The 19,079-nt window shown below is 44.7% G+C and overlaps 1 protein-coding gene across 7 annotated transcripts in view; it reads right to left on the bottom strand.

Moving 5' to 3' along the window:
• DIP2C (disco interacting protein 2 homolog C) overlaps nucleotides 1–19,079 on the bottom strand; it is a 286,321-nt gene that overhangs the window by 125,326 nt on the left and 141,916 nt on the right. For 4 of the 7 annotated variants that reach the window (XR_011489501.1, XM_070472278.1, XM_070472283.1 and 1 more), the window contains exons 2-4: nucleotides 14,297–14,368; nucleotides 12,597–12,764; nucleotides 1,796–1,906 (exon numbers count right to left, since the gene is read on the bottom strand). Coding sequence is in view for 6 of the 7 variants with exons in the window: in XM_070472278.1 (XP_070328379.1) it covers nucleotides 1,796–1,906; nucleotides 12,597–12,764; nucleotides 14,297–14,368 (351 nt within the window). In the remaining variant the exon portion in view is untranslated. The remainder of the gene's footprint in view (nucleotides 1–1,795; nucleotides 1,907–12,596; nucleotides 12,765–14,296; nucleotides 14,369–19,079) is intronic. The other 3 variants (XM_070472281.1, XM_070472282.1, XM_070472279.1) reach the window with 2 other exon arrangements.

The following is a 19,079-nucleotide window of genomic DNA, read 5'->3' as shown; positions in this document are numbered from 1 at the left end:
CTCAGAGTCACCAAAATCCCCTCTCTCACATACCCCTGCCTTAACTCACCACATCTCACATCTCACTGGCACTGACTCATATCCTGTACAAATACCTCAGGTGTCCAGGGGCTTCCAGATCCTCCCTTATAACTCATACTCCACAGTGTTACCAAAGTCATCTGCAAACCCCAACCTGCTCCAGTTGTGACTCTGCTTAAAACCTTTGAATGGAACCCTATCATTTTCAGGATAAAGTCCAAGTGCCAAAAGATACGGATAGGAGTGAGCACTTGTCTACTGTCTGTCTATACACATGCCTACACATATGTCTGTGTGTGTGTGTACATGTGGGTCTCTACCTGCATGTCTCCCATTTGTGTGACTATGTACATGTATCTACATCTGTGTGCATGATATATAAAATGCACAACAGAATCAAGACAAGGGAGTAAATCTTAACATTCCACAGCAAGTTGACAGCACATATGTATGTGCCACCCTTCTAATTAATCTGAAAGGGGCCTCTGAGATGCCTGAATAAAGTAAGACGAGCTCTTGGTATGTGCTAGGATAAAACTACCTGTGAAAACACAGAACGTAAAATTTGGTTACAAACCCCTGCCTTCATCCCACCCCCACACACTGTCCCAGGCATCAGGCCTGAGACAGCCAAGAAGGCAAAAGGAGCAGCAGTGAAGCTGCACTGGCCTCCTTCCTAGTTTCTCTAGTCCATTCTTCTCGCTTCTGCACATAAAGATTCCTGATGCCATAAAGTCTGTCTTATGCCATCTTCCCATCTAGAAAGGAGAGCTGGGCCAGGAAGTCAAGCACACAGCTCCTGAGCTTGGTGGGACGGGTGGCAGCTTATCCTTCAAGTCCCCAATAAGGGAAAGACTCACAACACTGAGAGGCTCACAGGGCTGATCACCTGCCTCCATGTGAAGTGGCTGAGCTACTTCACTTTTTGCAGCCTCAGCTTCCTCTTCTGCAGCACAAAACAGCCATAAGTATGCCACCTTTCTGTTATAAAAACCAACTGAGGTAACACCATTGCAAGCACTTGAAAATATAAAGCAATATATAAATGTTATAGTTTGGACTGTCATCATCAGCACCACATGTACCCTGAACTGGTGTCCCAGCAACAACACTTATCATTTTCTTTAAAAAAAATTATAGTTAGGACATCAGTAAAAAACAACTGGAATCCAGATGGTAGCGGAGAAAATAAGAGTTAAACATTAATCACAATACAACTTTCCTGATGCTAAATTAATGGAAGAAATTTAAACCTGTCAAGCCCAGATGACTGCTCTAAAGCAGAATTATGAAGAGAGCATTTTTATATGCAGGGTCATAAAACACAAAGGAAATAAACAACACACAAATTATGAAGAATTTTATTTCTTTTTTGAAAACTCTACTTGAAAAACAAATCACTGAAGTTAAAAGAGAAGGAAAAAATACTAGCAACCATGATAGGAAAAGTAAAACCAAGCTTTTTGAAACCAGTGTTAAACTTTGTAACACCTAAAAAATGAGCAAAATTTGGCTTACAAAAGGTTACTACATTTTAAATTATTGTAATATTCTAAATAATGGACACTATCTTAAAAATATAAAAAGAGTTACTTTTTACTGAATTTTATTGTGTGCCCTGGAGGGTGTATCCATGTCTGAGGTAAGAGGTCATTTGCACATCACAACCAACCACAAACACACCCGAACACACTGCTGTGCATTCACACAGCTTCTGCAGACATGTGTCCACCCACGTGTTTCACCACCACCCACATTACATCTGGCACCTTACCCGACCGGTAGCGCTCATCTCGTGACCCTGAGGACCTTCGGCGGTGATAGCGAGAGGCAGAGGAAGGAGTGACCGGAGCCCGGCGCTCTGGAGGCAAAGCTTGATCCACCCCTGGGTTAAGGAAGACAGCAAAGTAAGGTGAGGTGACTGGCAGCTGGAGTTCACCAACTTTGCCAAGCAAGTCATCTGGCGGAATAAAGCTCTGACTCTCTGTTTTCCCACAGCCAAGCTAAAGCACATAGGGGAGTGGGCATGGAAGGCTGGGACAGCCCAGGTGAGGAACAGGAAAGGAAGCACCAGTCCAGGCTCCTTCCTGTCACAAATGCCTGCTTTGTGCACGTGAAGTGATGCAGAGTAAGCCATAGCAACAATTTTTAAAATTATAATTATCATTAAATTAAAAGTAACTGTAAGTAAGTCTTGCAGAGTATTTTTATAATCCAGGTTTCCAGGACTGAACATAAACTTTCATCTTTCTTCATTCAAAATTTTAAACTCTGGCAACCTTACTCCACTTGATGCTAAACAAGTGAACAAGCCGTATTTCAATATAGCTTTGAAGAACTACCAAAACTTTTAAAATCATCAAATAAAAATAATTCAGTTTCTGGCCAAAAGCTGACCTAACTCTGGCCAACGTGATAGCTATTCAGAAACAGAGTAGCCAAAGGTACAATCCAGAGAAAATTACTAGGTACTATGAGATTTAATTACCACAGTCCAGAATAAGGAAATGCTGAGCATTAAAGACTAACTGCTGCTTCTTCAGAAAAGGGCCAGTGATACTTGACAGAAAGTGAATCAGAAAAAGCAATCTTAACCCAAAACTGTCTAGTCCCTGGTTTACCGTGATGGCTCCACAAGAGCTAGCTACTCATCCTTGAGGTTCAATGTTCCTCTTACACTGGAGATTTCTGCACCTCATTTTTTCACAGAATGTCTGTGGACCCCACATATTACATTTGCTATGTTAGAACTGCACAAGAGTACACCGTACACTGCAGCTCTGTGCTAGGTTCCATGAGCCTTCATCTAGCAAGTATGTTAATGTCACTGTCATTAATTAACAGTTCTTGTCACTGAACCATTCAGAACTCCAAGTTTTTCTTAAGTTATTGCTAGAAATGATCTTTGAAAAAATTACTTTGTGAAAGAATTACTTTATATTTTTTATCAGACAGATGCACATGATTTATAAAATCAAAGAGTACTATTAAGTCTCATAGAAAAATAATAGTTACCTGGCGCTTACATTATTGAACCTTAGAATTCTAAGCAACATTATTCATATAGTTAAAATTTTTAAAATTTATTTGTATAAATGTATTTATTTGAAAATTATGTATAATCATTGCCTTTCATGCCAGTTACTATCGAGAAGGTAAATTATTTTATCTTTAATTGGAGGATAATTGCTTTACAATGTTGTGTTGGTTTCTGTCATACATTAACATGAATCAGCCATAGGTATACATACGTCCCATCCCTCTTGAACCTCCCTCCCATCTCTCACCCCATCCCACCACCCCTCTAGACTGTCAGAGAGCACCGGGTTGAGCTACCTGCATGATACAGCAAATTCCCACTGGCTATATATTTTACATACGGTAGTGTATATATGTCAAAACTACTCTCTCAATTTGTCCCACCTTCTCCTTCCCACTCTGTGTCCACAAGTCTGTTCTTTATGTCTGCATCTCTATTACTGCCCTGCAAATAGGGTTAGGGTTAGGGATAATCATTCCCTTTCATGCTAATCATTGTCAAGAAGTTAAATTATTAAATGCAAATCTGATGCTATAATCTTTATGTAAATCTGTTTATTTTTTTCTTCTATCCTCTGTCACCTTTTACACCTTTTTTTACATAAGGAGCTGCAAGCAAGCATTATGTTCTGCAGCAGAGGCATTACCAGATCTATTTCCAGCAGGTCTTTTACCCAGGCTATTCCATGTGCCCAAAGAAGAAAGGTCCAGTCTCTTGCCTGTGACTAAGCACAGTGTTCATCACCAATGTGGAGCTGTTCTCCCTCTCCAGCACTGTGCTCTGATTTAGGGCCCCTGGTACAGTACTGTCTGGTGTCCCTGACTCTGGAGGCTCTTTGTTCCCTTTCTCCAGACAGAAAACTTCTCTGCAGGAACACAGAAGGAGTGATCACCTGTTGCGTAGAAGCCATGCCTACCCACAATGCCCACCATCATGGTTTCATCAGCCCATTCATCTGCTGCCTTCCTCGCCATGGCTAAATAAGGTGCCTCTAATCATCAACCATAGAGCCTAAAAACACGTCATTATTTCTCCATTCTCTTGTCCTAGAGATTCATACTTTATCCATTTACTGACATCACAGGGCAGTTCTGGGAAGAAGCAGAGCTAACGCACACTGTCAAGCTGCCAAGATTAAACAGTGCCTCACACACACGCACACATTTAGCTTCCAATCTCAATACTGTTACCCATCAACTCCTTTCAAATATGTTTCCTGAAATTAGTTTCAACCTTGACCCTTCCAGGTCCATAGGTAGCCATATCCCTCCTCTGGGAAGTGCAGTCACAGCACCTGCAGACCAGCTATCAGTTCAGTCGCGCAGTCATGTCCGACTCTTTGCAACCCCATGGACTCCAACACATCAGGCTTCCTTGTCCATCACCAACTCCCACAGCTTGCCCAAATTTATATCCATTGAGTCCATGATGCCATCCAACCATCTCATCCTCTGTCGTCCCATTCTCATCCTGCCTTCAACCTTTTCTAGCATCAGGGTCTTTTCCAATGAGTCAGTTCTTCACAACAGGCATCCTAAGGATGGAAACTTCAGCTTCAGCATCAGTCCTTCCAATGAATATTCAGGACTGATTTCCTTTAGGATTGACTGGTTGGATCTCCTTGTAGTCCAAGGGACTCTCAAGAGTCTTCTCCAACACCATAGTTCAAAAGCATCAATTCTTTGGCGATCAGCTTTCTTTATGGTCCAACTTTCACACCTGTACATGAACTTCTGGAAAAACCATAGCTTTGATTAGACAGACCTTTGTTGGTAAAGTAATGCTTCTGCTTTTTAATATGCTGTCCAGCTTTGGCATAGCTGTTCCTTCTCTTCCAAGGAACAAGCATCTTTTAATTTCATGGCCGCAATCACCATCTGCAGTGATTTTGGAGCCCAAGAAAATAAAGTCTCTCACTTTTTCCAGTGCTTTCCCATCTATTTGCCATGAACTGATGGGACCAGATGCCATGATCTTAGTTTTCTGAATGTTGAGTTTTAAGCCAACTTTTTCACTCTCCTCTTTCACTTTCATCAAGAGGCTCTTCAGTTCCTCTTCACTTTCTACCATAAGGGTGCTGTTATCTGCATATCTGAGGTTATTGATATTTCTCCCAGCAATCTTGATTCCAGCTTGTGCTTCATCCAGCCCGACATTTCGCATGGTGTACTCTGCATATAAGTTAAATAATCAGGGTGACAATATACAGTCCTGACATACTCCTTTCCCAATTTGGAACCAGTCTGTTGTTCCATGTCCAGTTCTAACTGTTGCTTCTTGACTACATAGATTTCTCAGAAGGCAGGTAAGGTGGTCTGGTATTCCCATCTCTTGAAGAATTTTCCACAGTTTGTTGTGATCCACACGGTCAAAAGTTTTATCGTAGTCAATGAAGCAGAAGTAGATGTTTTTCTGAAATTCTCTTGCTTTTTCTATGATCCAATGGATGTTGGCAATTTGATTTCTGGTTCCTCTGCCTTTTCAAAATCAGACCAGCTATACGACATATAATTTAGGTAACTTAGGGCTCACCTGCTATGGACCCTACACTTCTGTCTTCAGAAAGCTAAGTTTGCATACAGCATTGTGAATATTTACTCTCAAAGGCAGAAAAACAAGAGTTTACAACCCAAGGTTTTAAAAGTTTTTAAAAGAAAATGAATAAATTAGACAAAATGAGAATAGCTTCAATAAGTCACCAGCCTCAGGACATTAAAAGACATTAAAATATAAGTGTGTATATTTCAAATATTGGTTTTTACCTGACCTCACTGTGAATGAAATTTGAGGTAGCTTAAACATACTTCAGTCAAATAAGCAACTCCAAATTAGAATGACCTGGTACACAGGAGAACGTGGGGCAGTAACCAAAGTATCTTGCCTGTGACCCATCATAAGAGGAGCTGACCACATGCTCCTGGTGGGATGGGCTGTCTCCCAGCAAGAGTAATCACAAATAATCAGTAAAACACATAGTTACAGCCCAGTATTCAACACTGCTAAGGTCTCATGCTCAGGCATCCCTGAAACCTAGCTCTCAGGACAGCCCAAGATGGACAGTATGCCTTCGATAGAAGGGAGGAAGTCCCAAGGAAGGTGGGGTAACTGTCCAGAAACACGCAATGCAAGGTGGATAACAAAAAAAATTCTTCCCAGGTAAAAACATGACAGAGATCAAGACTGGATATCTTCTCCCACAAACACTGATCAAGCACCACTTGCTTCAGATCCCAAATGAACTGAGGGCAATGCATCTGGACAACGCCATGCTCTGAAGATGGTGCGCCAACCTGCTGCTGGCACAGTCTGTGACCCTGGGCCTCAGTTTCCCATCTTTAGGCAGCACTGACAGGTACAGCCAATGCTTTACAGCACTGGTGTAAGCACTGTATATTTACTAAATTATTAACACAGTTGTATGAGACAGGCTTCTGCCATTTCACTGGAAGCAATCGAAGGCCCAGAACTGTGTCTGTGCCACTCCAGCAGTGCCCATCCATGTGTGATGGGCACCCCTTCCTGGTGCACTCAAAGCCAGGCAGAGGCCAGGGCCCTGAAGCAGAGGCTCCCTTCTGTTCAGTGCTGCACTCCAGATGCAGTGGTCACTTGTCAGACAGACCAAGTCCAGCTGGTACTCTGCATCTGGGAAGAGGTATTTTTGTGATCTCACCACAAAACTACTGTTCAACCAGCAGTCTTATAAAGAGAGACGGGAACTACCACAATTCCAGACTGCTACCCAGTAACAAACTTAGAGCAGCTGAAAGCTGCTGAGGTTGTTTGACTAAGGTGTGTGCATGGATCCTCACTTTGGACACATTAAGGGACTCTTAACAGGCACGTTAAGAGTCCAGAAAAGGCAACAACTGTCTGGCTGTCTGCCTGCAGCTGAGTGCTGTCCCTGGCTCACAGAAGGAACTCAGGAAGCACTGTTGAACCAGTAAGTAAAACATTTAAGGCTCATGCAGAGGGCTGCAACACATCAATTCATACACAAGTCAGTGAGTTTTTGTTCCATCTAGAATTGCAATGGGATTCTAAATAAAACTCTTCATCAGAGGGGGAGAGCAGAAATGCGTGAGAGGAAAAGAGGAAACAAAAGGACAGCACAGGATAGAGTAAAACACAGCTGTCCACGCCTCGGAGTGTGCACCCTCCTGGGAATTCCATTTATGCATGTGGCACACCCCCAGCCCATTTTCAGATACCCTCATCCTTCACGGCTCCTTTCTTCCCCACCCTGAACTTTATCCTCAAGGTTAAAAGTTCACTGCCCTGACCCTTCACAGTCAGATGCCACCTGCTGCTCCACGCACCCTCTCCACCCCCAGGGCCACCGCAGCCATGAACGTCAGTCTCTCTTCAATCCAACCAGGCTATGCCTGGTTCATGCCTCTGTACCCTGCGGACCCCAGAGCCGAGCCCAGGCTCCTTCCCTGACCGCCAGCCTCTCTCCACCTCACGCTCCTCGTGAGCCACCTCCCACTCCTGCCTCCAGGTTCCTGTCACAGAGAAATGGTTGCTGTTCCCAAGTTCTTGACCTGCTTATCACCACTCACTCCTCCAGATGCTTTTTCCTCTGCAGAGCTGAAAACTTTGTTTGAGCTCAAGGGGTAGAAAGCAGAGAAATAAGCCTTTTTTTAAAATTAGAATATCAGTTACTTTCAATATATGTTTAAGAAAGGTTCCCTGAAACTAACTTAACAATGTAAAACAACTATACTTCAATTAAAAAAGGCTCCTCAAAGAAAACCCTAACAGCACAGTTCTGGCACCTAAACAATCCACCAATTTCAGATTATTAAACAAATGCAGTCATTTTATTAACACTATGGTAAACCAGATACTAGAAATCACAGTAATCCTAAGAATAACCTAAGAATAATAAGGCCTATAGGGGCTGGTCCATTCACCATGACACAGTGGTGCACTACAGACCAGAAAACCTGCAGTACAGACACCATACAGTTGCTCAGAATATTAAATGTTCTAGAAAAAGTTAAGTATTTCTAAATTCAGATAGTAAGAGAAAAACACTAAAAAACACCTTGGTTTTCAACAGCTTTAAAAGGAATCATGAAAAAAAATAAAAGGAATCATGAAGGACATGTAAAATAAAACAAAGATCTTATTTCCACTAACTACAGACAAATCACTGAACCTCTGAACCTCGGTTCCCACAGGTGCTGGGGTGCAGACACAGACATAGTAATACAGAGTGACTGTTACTCCCAGGACCCTCATCGTGACTCAAGGCTCTCCGCTCCCCACCTACAGTACAGCATTCATGGATCTCAGCATCCTGCAACCTCACTGGGCACTCCAAGGGCTCTCACTTAAGTGAAAATATGCACTAGATAGTTGGTAAAATTGCCAAGGATCTTTCCATATTTGTACACTGCCAAGTTTTGAATCCTCTCATTCTCTTCTAGCACATAATTATACTTTGCTTCCCACAACAGAGTGAAGTGGAAGTTGCTCAGTTGTGTCTGACTCTTCGCGATCCCATGGACTACACATACAGTCCATGTAATTCTCCAGGCCAGAATACTGGAGCAGGTAGCCATTCCCTTCTCCAGGGGATCTTCCCAACCCAGAGATCGAACCCAGGTTGCCCACATTGCAGGTGGATTCTTTAGCCACTGAGCCACAAGAGAAGCCCAAGAATACTGGAGTGGGTAGCCTATCCCTTCTCCAGCAGATCTTCCCAACCCAGGAATTGAACTGGGGTCTCCTGCACTGCAGGTGGATTCTTTACCAACTGAGCTATCAGGGAAGCCCCTTTCAGGCAGGAGTCCATAGCAAATTAAACATCAATAGGAAAATGGTTAGCAAATTTATACTGATTTATGGCAAGGCTTTATGCTGGTGGAGGGTAAAGTAGACTCAAGGGTGACAGCAATGTAAGAATTAGGCCTGCATGGTTGGGGAGATGTTTCGGTGGTGATGGTGAAGCTTCTGTCTGTCTTGTGCTGTTCTGACTTGAGTCAGTATGAAATGAAAGGAGTAGATTTCTTACCTGTACTACAGTTGTACATGGGGTCACATGTACAGTAGTACATGGGGTCACAGAGAGTCGGACACAACTGGGCGACTTTCACTTTCACGACTGGAAGAGTGTAGGTGACCTGGAGCCATAAGGGTTCATGAGAGCCCCTACTCACTGTGCTGCAATTGTGTCTCATCCCCACATCCCAGCACTTGGCTTTGCTCAGCAGTGAGGCAACTTCGGAGGCAACAAGCATATGTCTTCAAGACCGTGGCTTCAAGTTTCATTTTCCTTATAGATTGTCCATAAAAATCCATATGATAACTCTACTCTCAACTGTCCCCTGCCCTCCTTTCCATGGAGGATCGGCTGTTCCTCAGTAACTACTGGTGTCTGGGGAAGGAACCTGATTGGTTCAAAGCCATCAAAAAGAACAAGAAAACCATCCATCCATCTATCTAGTCAGCAGCTGTGTGTGATAAAATAAGAATATGCTTTAGACAACTTAGGGCACCAAGTTGTGTATCAAGATCATGACCACAGGTTACCTAGGATATAAGTCATTACCTCTAGTGATGAAAGTTCCTTTCCTGGAGCAACTCAGTCTGGAAAGAATTCATGCTAAGTCACAGGCCATCCTGATTTAACTATTCGTATTTCTCTTCTGGTATTTAACCTTGCACACTACACCCCATCCATCATGAACAGGTGGCATGGCCCAGGAAGGCCCCCAGGATCAGCCCTGGGTCCCTACAAAGCAGGTCCGAGGGGCAGCTCACTGCTGTGCCCAGGGATGGGAGGCTGCACTCTGGGGAACAGGACTCTCCAGCAGGGTAAAAACAGACCAATGGTGCCCCAGGCTCCAGAGCAGCGCAGCAGGTGTGAAAACAGACCAACGGTGTACCTGACACGGGCAGCGCGGGTATGAACACCAAGAAGCAGAACCAATCAGGCACAGCAGTGCCAGGAAGCTGCATTTCCTATAGCATATGAAACAAAAGGGCCTGTCCTAACCCCAGGGAGCAGGGAATGAATCCTTGCCAAAGTGACACTTGAACTGAGCTTTAAGAGGTGCGCAGGTACAGGCAGAGGACACAAGCATGTGCCGACAGTGTGACATGGGATGCAGACTGGGGAGTTGGAGGGAGGACAGGCAGCTGCATGTGAAGCCCTTCTGATGGAGACAAGTCCACACTCCCAGTGGAGCCATCCTTCTCTAGTGGAACAAAGACGGTCGATAAACTCACCCCAACCTAGAGAGGTTCCTCTCTGAGGAGGCTGCCCACATGGATCCCAAGGCAGATTCCCAGAGACCAGGAGGGAAACAGACCTGCCCTCTGGTCCCAGCAGCCAAACTCACCAAGGTTTTCACAACAGTGCAGTCACAGTAGGTCCCTCTAACAGAGCACAAGCCACCTGCCGCTGGAGGAAAGGCATGCTGGGCCTGGAGAAGACTGGATTCACACAAGTCACCCGCTGCTCAGAAACACTGGGTGCCAATCATGGAGAAAGTAATACTCAGCCAATACACACATCATGACAACAGAGGGACTACATCTGGTCAAGGAAGATTTCACTATTTACAGTAATGATGGAATTTACTACTTCATATCACCATGACCTTGCCATGAAAGCAGTGAAGACTCACTTATAGAAGCTGACACCATCTTATTAGGATATCCCTGAACAGAGTTGTAGAGAGTGGATTCTGTCTTCTAATTTTACAAATTTTAGCAGGTTCAGAGACTAACAAAAGAATACGTAGCTGAAAAGCTCCAAGAGCATTAGTACCAAATAATTTCTCCTGAATAACATTTTCTCTTTGATGATGACTTTTAATATATTCTGACCCATTACTCAATTAAACACATAATTTTTTTTTTTCTTTCTAGCTCTGGACCCTTTTCCTCATCTAGTTTTAGGTGAGCACTCAACACCATGCTCCCTGAAGTCAATATACCTTTGACTGGGTTCCCCGGTCACTCACTTCTGGGAAGAAAACCAGGGAAAACCTGCTTCCCCAGCACTCTTCCCTGGGATTGGGTAATGCACGGGAGCTCAGACTCAGGGTGCATCTCTTGCTCAAAGCTGCATAAGCCATCCTAATCCACAATCATGTGTCCTAAACAAATTCCCAAAGTTTTGGGATCTTTGAAATATCCCACAGATCCCAAAGATCTTTGAAATATCTTTAGAGTACTTTCTAGAGGAGTCTTTTTCTCTGATAAATAAAAATAACATAAAACAAGGGAAAAAGGTAAAGTTCATCAAAACGCAAACTCTCTTTAGAAAAGTGTAAAGCACGATAAGGGTAACTGAAAAGGAAAACAAGATGTTTCTCATGAAGATCCTACACCAGAAGCGTCATTTCTAAGGCTGACCTAGTCAAGAAAGAACCCTCTGATGCAGAGCCGCGCACTCTCCTTACTGCTCCCCAGAGGCAGTTGTGTACAGAGAGTGACTGTTCACCCAGGGCAACTTCTCAGCATACAAATCAGCATAAGTGTACAACTACCCAGGCATCCATCTTCCTGACCCCAGCATCTTCAGTGAACCTGCTTTCTCATTCCCGGTTGGGGATGGTATGGCAGGAGGCCCAGGGAGCAGCGATCCCCAGCAACACTCTCAGCCTCACACATCCATAGGTGTGGGAGGCAAACAGAAACTGTGACAGGGCCCGGCAGCTAAGGCCCAAGTCTGCCACCTGTCCATCAATGCTCCTCTTTTGCCCACAAGGACATGTCTCATGCCTGTTAACAAGCTGGCCTAGAGAGGAGAGCAGAGGCACAGAGGGGAGACCAGACTGTGTGTCCTCGTCTAAGATCCTGGGGATTAACTGTGACACACAGCTTATTATCTGTACATGATTCTCAAACAAGGTCTTTTATTTGAGTTTATGCTTATTCCTTATTGTACTAAAAGGTGCACTGAACTCATCTTTCTGGGCTTCTTATATTCAAAATATTGTTCACTTAAATAATTTTGACCTCTGAATAGAATCATGACTCTGATGAACCAGTTCAGTTTTTCAATTTCAAAACTCCGTGACTGTCCTCTGGAGTCTGCCCTCTGGAGACTGCCCTAATGGAGCTACAGACCTCACTCCCTGAAACAGATCTCAAGGGCCAGGATACACTAGAGCTCATCCTCACCCAAGTCTCTGACAATGAGACAAGGTCAGTGAAGATCAACAATTTTAAGAAAAACTGTATGATCTATCATGGATTCTTCTTTCCTAAGTGTTTTGTAAGTGGTGCTCCAGCTGCGAAAATATGGTTGCAAAAACTGAGTATTATATTTTAATAGAAAACACTCAGACCTGGGCCCTGAATCAGCAGGATAATCATGGTCCACGGCCTGTGACAAGCTCTGTGCCTGAGGAGCTCGGTAAGTTGAATGAGCTGAAATGGAGGACGGGGCTGAGAAACATGACCTCCTAGGTTCCCCCAAGGCTGAGCCCTACACTTCTATTTAGAATGGCATCAGGCAAACAGTCCATTGCAAACGTGCCCTGCCATGGGATCTCTCTCAGTTAAGTGCGCTCACCGAAACGAAAGTAAAACAGTGGCCGGTTTCCTGCGGTGCTGGCCGCCCGCTCTCTGACCGCGGCGTCTCGGATGTCACACACCCCGATGTTGCCAGCCTGCAGCATTCTTCTCGGGGCTCCTTCACTGTGCTGCAGTCTACACCGGACCACGGCAGCTCCATTCGCTGCTGTAACAAGTTGAAAAAAAACTAATTAATTCAAACTTTAGTTTTTTTTAAATTTGTTACAGCGCCGAGCAGAGCTGCCGACCCCATGCAGAACAGCACAAAAAACACCAAGGGGACCATGTCACACAGGGCCACCCTCAGCGCCCAGCAATACAGGTCAGCCTCGTCCTGGGACTGTAGAGGCTCCATCTCCCAGAGCCATCTCCTGGGCATACACAGAACTGCTTCTGTTTCACTTTTGTTTGGCAAGGCACAGAAAATAAAATCTAGCAACACAAGGACCTACCGCCTCCCCACCAGCCTTCCTCCAAAACCACGAAGATAGGAAGTCATCCCAGCAGTTCTGCTGGAGGATGAGAAGGAAAGCGGGGAGACCTGCTTTCTAGCAGCATCTAGTCGTCTGCCCCCGTGTGTTCTCTAAAGCTCTCACACACAGGGTCACCCGGACAACACACTGCTCTTCCATCCACTCAGACAGCGCACAGCTCCTTCCTTTTACAGACCAGAGAGCAAGAAAACTCAGGTCGCCAGCTAAGGCAGCCCTGCACAGCCAGCCAATCTTTACATTAACCTTCTTAAGCTCCAAGGAAAGAAAGAAACCACACAAAATCAAACAAGGCTAAAAAAACAGCACACTCAACACAAATGTCCTGGAAGGTGAGTCGCAGGTGAGGACACTCCTCCTCGCCCCCAACACTGGAGGCCATGTCACAGCCCAGAGAGCCAAAAGGCCTGCACATGTGGAATTGAAGCTCTTTAGCTGGAACATCTCAGCACGGCTTTATACCTGCTCCAACAGTGAACACTGTAGAGTCCATTTCTGTTGCTGTCCTACCTCCTGGAGGACTTGTGTTAGTACTAAGCCCTTCCTGATGCCCAGAAGATTCTCAAGGTTGCCCTCAGAACAGAGGTGTTACACCTGCAGCCCAGGGTCTCCCTCCTTTCCCTGAAATGTACAGAACCAGCTCAAGTGTAGAATCCTACGTACTTGCATGTGTGAAAACCACAGAATTAAACAGAACTTGCACTTGGTTGAGAATTCATAATGCAGACAATCATGTTTCAAAAAACAACCAACCAACCTTTACGATTTCAAAGTCCCAGGCAGGATGTTACATCATTTTCTAGATTTGCCTCCCCAACCCCCACCAATGAAGTCAACAAAAACTGTTGATTAACTTAAACCATTATCAATAATTTTAACTAAGTCAAAATTCATGTTTAAACCACAAACGTTCTCTTATTTTTTATGATTAGAGTATTTTAAAGTAATCAAACATATTACTTTCCTCTGTGGATGAATACCTATTACAGTTATCTAGCACCTTCACAGAAAACTCCTATGTGTCTTCTGAATACACAAAATATGCTGCAGTCACACAAAGGAGTGGGATGGGGCTGGTGCCACCTCAAGGGCCTGATCCGCATGCAGTCTGGGGACTGGGGGAGGACTGGTGCTCAGCTGTTCTCTCAGGAGTTGTAGTTAACTCTTAAAGCTGGACACCTTATGCTACTCAGCAAGGTTTACATACTCGGAGGCTGGGGCAGATAGGCTCCAATCAATTTCGATCTCTTCTTCTCATATCCTTTTTGTGTGATGTCACCTGTAAGAGAAGGAAAGGGAAGTTCAGAATGCTTTCACTGGTAGAGCCGAGCACTTAACTAAGAAGACACAGTCACACATGTAGGTGTCTTCTGTTTCCTTATAATTTAAGAAGAAAGCACTTTACATCATTCACCTTGACTTTTCTACTGCTTGCAAACACTCATTTAAGTTACATAAAATCCTTTACAGCACATGCACACACTAGTCTCCAGCCCCTTCTCACAAGGTTTTGGCTCTGATGGAGTCCAGAATTAAGATTATCTTAGTCACATCTGCAGGGCAGGAAACCTCCCTGATCTATACAGCGCTCATTAACTTAATCAACAACGGATTCTGCAGGTGTCTACCCCAGTGAGAGCTGGCCAAAACCAACAATAATGAGCATCTTCCTTTGTTAAGGAGATTTTTTTTTTAACTTATCAGACATGTCTGTTCCAAGGACTATACACTGCTAAGGTAGTTTTGAAAATAAGTGTCTAAAGCCAAAAAAAGGTAGATAAAAACAAATAAATAGGACATACGACCTATGGAATCCAAATACATGAATAAGATGTTCACAATATAAACAGGAACTAAACTGCTAAAGCCAGAGATTCAAGGATTGCTGCTAGGTTGCCAAGTGCGCGGGACGATAACGTTACGACAGGAGACAACCTTTCCCAATTGCAAGCTTGGACACACCCCACATGCTGATTTGTGCCACTGGAATTTTCTGAAGCTCTTAATTTTCCCCCTAATATTCTGACCATACCATCATTCCTAAAACAGCATTAAAGTTTTAACAAAAATACAGCAAACAAATGAAAAGCTGTTGTGAGTCACACACAAGATGCGAAGCCTGCTTTTCCGGGTGGTGATGCTTGCTACTTCTGATCAACCCAGAGGCACCCTGGGCCAAGAACCGCCTGGGCCACCACTGCTCCCAGCAGCCCACTCCGGCCCACAGAACTCACGACTAGTCTGTGTACACAGAGCTGTAAACAACACAGATATAGGAAGAACTATCCCTCATTGACTATTGAGCAATTTTGATGCTAAAACAAACCGACCACTCTTTGAAGACAATAAACCTGTAAGAATGCTAGTTTCTGTGCTAACTGTGCTGCTGCTCAGCATTTTATAAACTCAAAACCAGCTTGCTCCCTCCAGCAGAGAGAATGCCCAGAGGAAAATGTAAGCATGTGGCAGGGGACAGAGCACTTGCGTGAGGGTGTTGATGGGAAAATCACATACTGGCCTGCCAGAAGGTCACCTGAGCATGGCAGGTACCTATTCTTTACCTGGTGTTTCCCTCAGTCCCTCTCCTCCCAGCCAATCTCACAGGTGCTCTGCACAGTCCTGCCATCGAGTCCTAACCTGGTGAACTAGCCCCTTCCAGCTTGTTCTTCACCCAGAGTTCAGCTCAGTTGTGAGGAGGAGATCAAGATGGCAGAGTAGGAAGATGTAGAGCTCATCTCCCACCATGAAAATTCTAAAATAGATCTCCACGTGGAGCAATTCTCACTGAAAACTAACCAGAGACTGGCAGAAAGACTGCAGTACAACTGATGTTGTAAGATCAATCCACATGGAACAGGGTAGGAAGGGAAAAGAAGTGATCAGATGAGCACCTGTGTACCAGGGAACAACTCCATAGAACGGGAAGGTCACAGGGATGGAGCTCTGCCCTGAGGAGCAGGCAGTTCAGCCACAGATCGGTGCCCTGGTCCTGGGGTCTGTCAGGAAGCCGAACACCCTGGCTGGCTGGAGGGCCTGTGGACTAGCAGGAGGGCTGTGGGAAGCCTGGGCTCCATGGTGAGCAGCACAGCTGGCAACTGAAGGCTGCTCTAGCCACTGCCCATTTTTCACAGCCTGAGCCCAGTCCCACCTCCTTCTCAATGGGGAGAAGGTCTGGCTATAGACTCAGAGTGGTGCAGACCCGAAGCAGTGACTGAGCAGGGTGGTGGTCACCACTGCTGGTGCTCACACAGGTGGTAAGTCAGCCCCAACCTCTGTCTGGGGCTGAACCCCTCAACTCTGCTGAGAGCCCACACAGGCACCTCCTGATTCAGCATTGCTGGGGTGAGGGGCCTGGTGCCGGGGCGGGGGAAACATACACTTAAAGGGAACAGAGGGGGCTCAGACCTAACCCTCAGGGCTTCTGCTCCAGCAACCTGGGACCCTGCCCACTCCACAGGGTGGTGACGTCACCAAGCAGAAGGGAGCAGAGGGGAAGCCCAGCTCACAACAGGGCTCCAGGCCTCGCCCTTCCACCTCCAGCCCCTCCTCCTACCAAGGCCAGAGCTGCCAGTATACCCTGGGAAGACATGACTTGTGCTCACAAGTAATGAAGCAAAAACAAACAGTTTAAAAGATAAAGAATTGAAAGCATTAGCAATAAGAATCCTAACTAAACTTGGGAAAGAAACAAACGAACACAGTCAGAATTTTAACAAGAAACTAGAAAATATTTTTTTAAAAAAAGAATCAGTCAGAACTGAAGAATACAGTAAGTGAAGTGAGAAACACACTAGAAGGAAAGAAAAGAAGATTAGGTGATACAGAGGAACACGTTAAGTGATCTGGAAGACAGAAGAATGCAAATCATACATTATAAGAACAGTAAAAAGAAAGGCAAATTAAAAATGAGAACAGTTTAAATGGCCTCTGGGACAACATCAAGCATATTAACCACCAGGTTACAGAGGTTCCAGAAGAAGAGACAGAGAAGAGGGTAATATGTATCTGATGAAATTATGGCTGGAAAATTCCCAAAACTGAAAAAGGAAACATATCCAGGAAGAAGAAGCATGGAGGGTCCCATCCAAAATGAGATGAACTCAGAGACCCACACCAAGACAAGTCATAATCAGCAAGGCAAAAGTTACAGATAAAGAGGATTCCAAAGGCAGCAAGAGGAAAACATGAGTCCCATTCGAGGGAACCCCCATACAGCTATCAGCTAACTTTTCAGCAGAAACTCTGCAGGCTAGAAGGGAGTAGCATGATACATATCAAGTGCTGAAAGGTAAAAACTCTTGCAACTTACAACACTCTACCTAGCAAGATTATCATTCAGAATCGAATAAAAGATTTTTTAAAAAAAAAGATTTAAAAAAAGATTTTAAAAAAAAAACACACACAAAAACATCTCAGAGAAGCAAAAACTCAGAGTTCATCAATACTGAACCTACCCTAAAAAAATGTTAAAGGATCTTCTCTTAGTGGAAGAAAAAAGGCTACACAAGAATGATTTGTAGGGAAAAGAAAAATCCCACTAGTAAAGGCAGACACATACTTGATCCTCAGCCACTTAAACAATCTAGGAGAAATAATCAAATCAAAGTTCAGCTCAAGTTCTAAACATTTCCCAGATGAACATTTAAGTACGTGGGGGACGGGAGGCGGGGAGAGGGGCAGAGGTCCCCTCCCTTGAAGCCAACCTTAGAGGACACCTTAGAGGACACTGACTCTTCACCCTCACTCTGGAAAGCTCCAGATGTTAAAGATCTTGGCCCAAAGAAAAACAGGCACTTTTTAAAGGGGAAATGTTAAGGTCAGCCTCACAGAGGCCTCCACACAGGTTCCTAATCCCACAGACTCAGAAAGCTAGGTGGGAGGCGGAGTCAGGACTTCCACACAGGTGTTCTATTTTAGCTCCACTACTACATGCTGGCACTAAGCAGTCAGCTTGGAGAAACTGCAGACACAACTCGGGAATCCCAGGGTGCTATCATCTCTCCAAACCAAGCAGAGGGAAAGGGAGACACTATTTACTGAATGACTTTCACACCCCATGAATTTTATCTAAATCACAGGTTGGCTAACTACAAATCCAGCCCGTGAGTTGTTTTTGGAAATAAAGTTTTACTGGCACACAGTCATGCTCCCGGGTAAGCACCACAACACACACTATGCAGCCTGCAAAGCCAGAAGTGCAAACTACTGAGTCCCCTCCTACATGTCCTAAGTAATCTTTTTAATCCTTATAACCACTGATTTTACAGGTAAGCAGTCAAGGTGCAAATTGTATTTGTTTCTCGCCCAGGGCCTCAAATCGAAGAAGAAAACAACCTTTGTCCAACTCAAAAACTTTTCCCATAGAAACCACACCTGGAGTTTTCCCTCAAGCCTCCACTATGTGACCACTGGTCAGCATTCTCACTACCTGATGTCCTGCCCAGTTCTCCACCTGACTAGGACACCCTCACACCCCACTGCCTGTTTCCATGCCCCCATCCCTGCCCTGTCTCACTAACACCCCAGGCCACACAGAATTCTGCACATGTCTCATGAGGCTTCGGGTGGCTGCTCACAGTTTTTCTTCTTTTGTAACACATACAAGTGGCTTACCTTCCAAGCCAGGCTGTGACACCTTCATGGGTCAGTGTCCTAAAGAACCGAGTGTGACCCCACTATTCCACAGTCCAGGACTGTGTTGATGGAGTTAGTCACAAATGAGCCACAGACACCAACATACAGTGACTTCAAATGGTGACTGGACAGACACTGCATTCAAAATCAGGGCAAATGGCTGGTGATTACTTAATTGTTTAGTGGCCACATGGAGAAAGGCAGAGGGAAATCAAGGATTACTCCATCATTAAAGTGTGTGAGACACCAGCCTGGCTCATGTATCACACAAAGGATATAGCATCTGCAACAAGGGCAGGTTCCTCAGGTGCCCTGCCCCAGGCATCAGGGCTGAAATGTCCTCACTGCATTTCCTT

The sequence above is a fragment of the Odocoileus virginianus genome, chromosome 9 (genome assembly GCF_023699985.2).
Source record: "Odocoileus virginianus isolate 20LAN1187 ecotype Illinois chromosome 9, Ovbor_1.2, whole genome shotgun sequence".
Classification (NCBI taxonomy): domain Eukaryota; kingdom Metazoa; phylum Chordata; class Mammalia; order Artiodactyla; family Cervidae; genus Odocoileus; species Odocoileus virginianus.
This window is presented reverse-complemented; position numbering and strand designations above follow the sequence as displayed.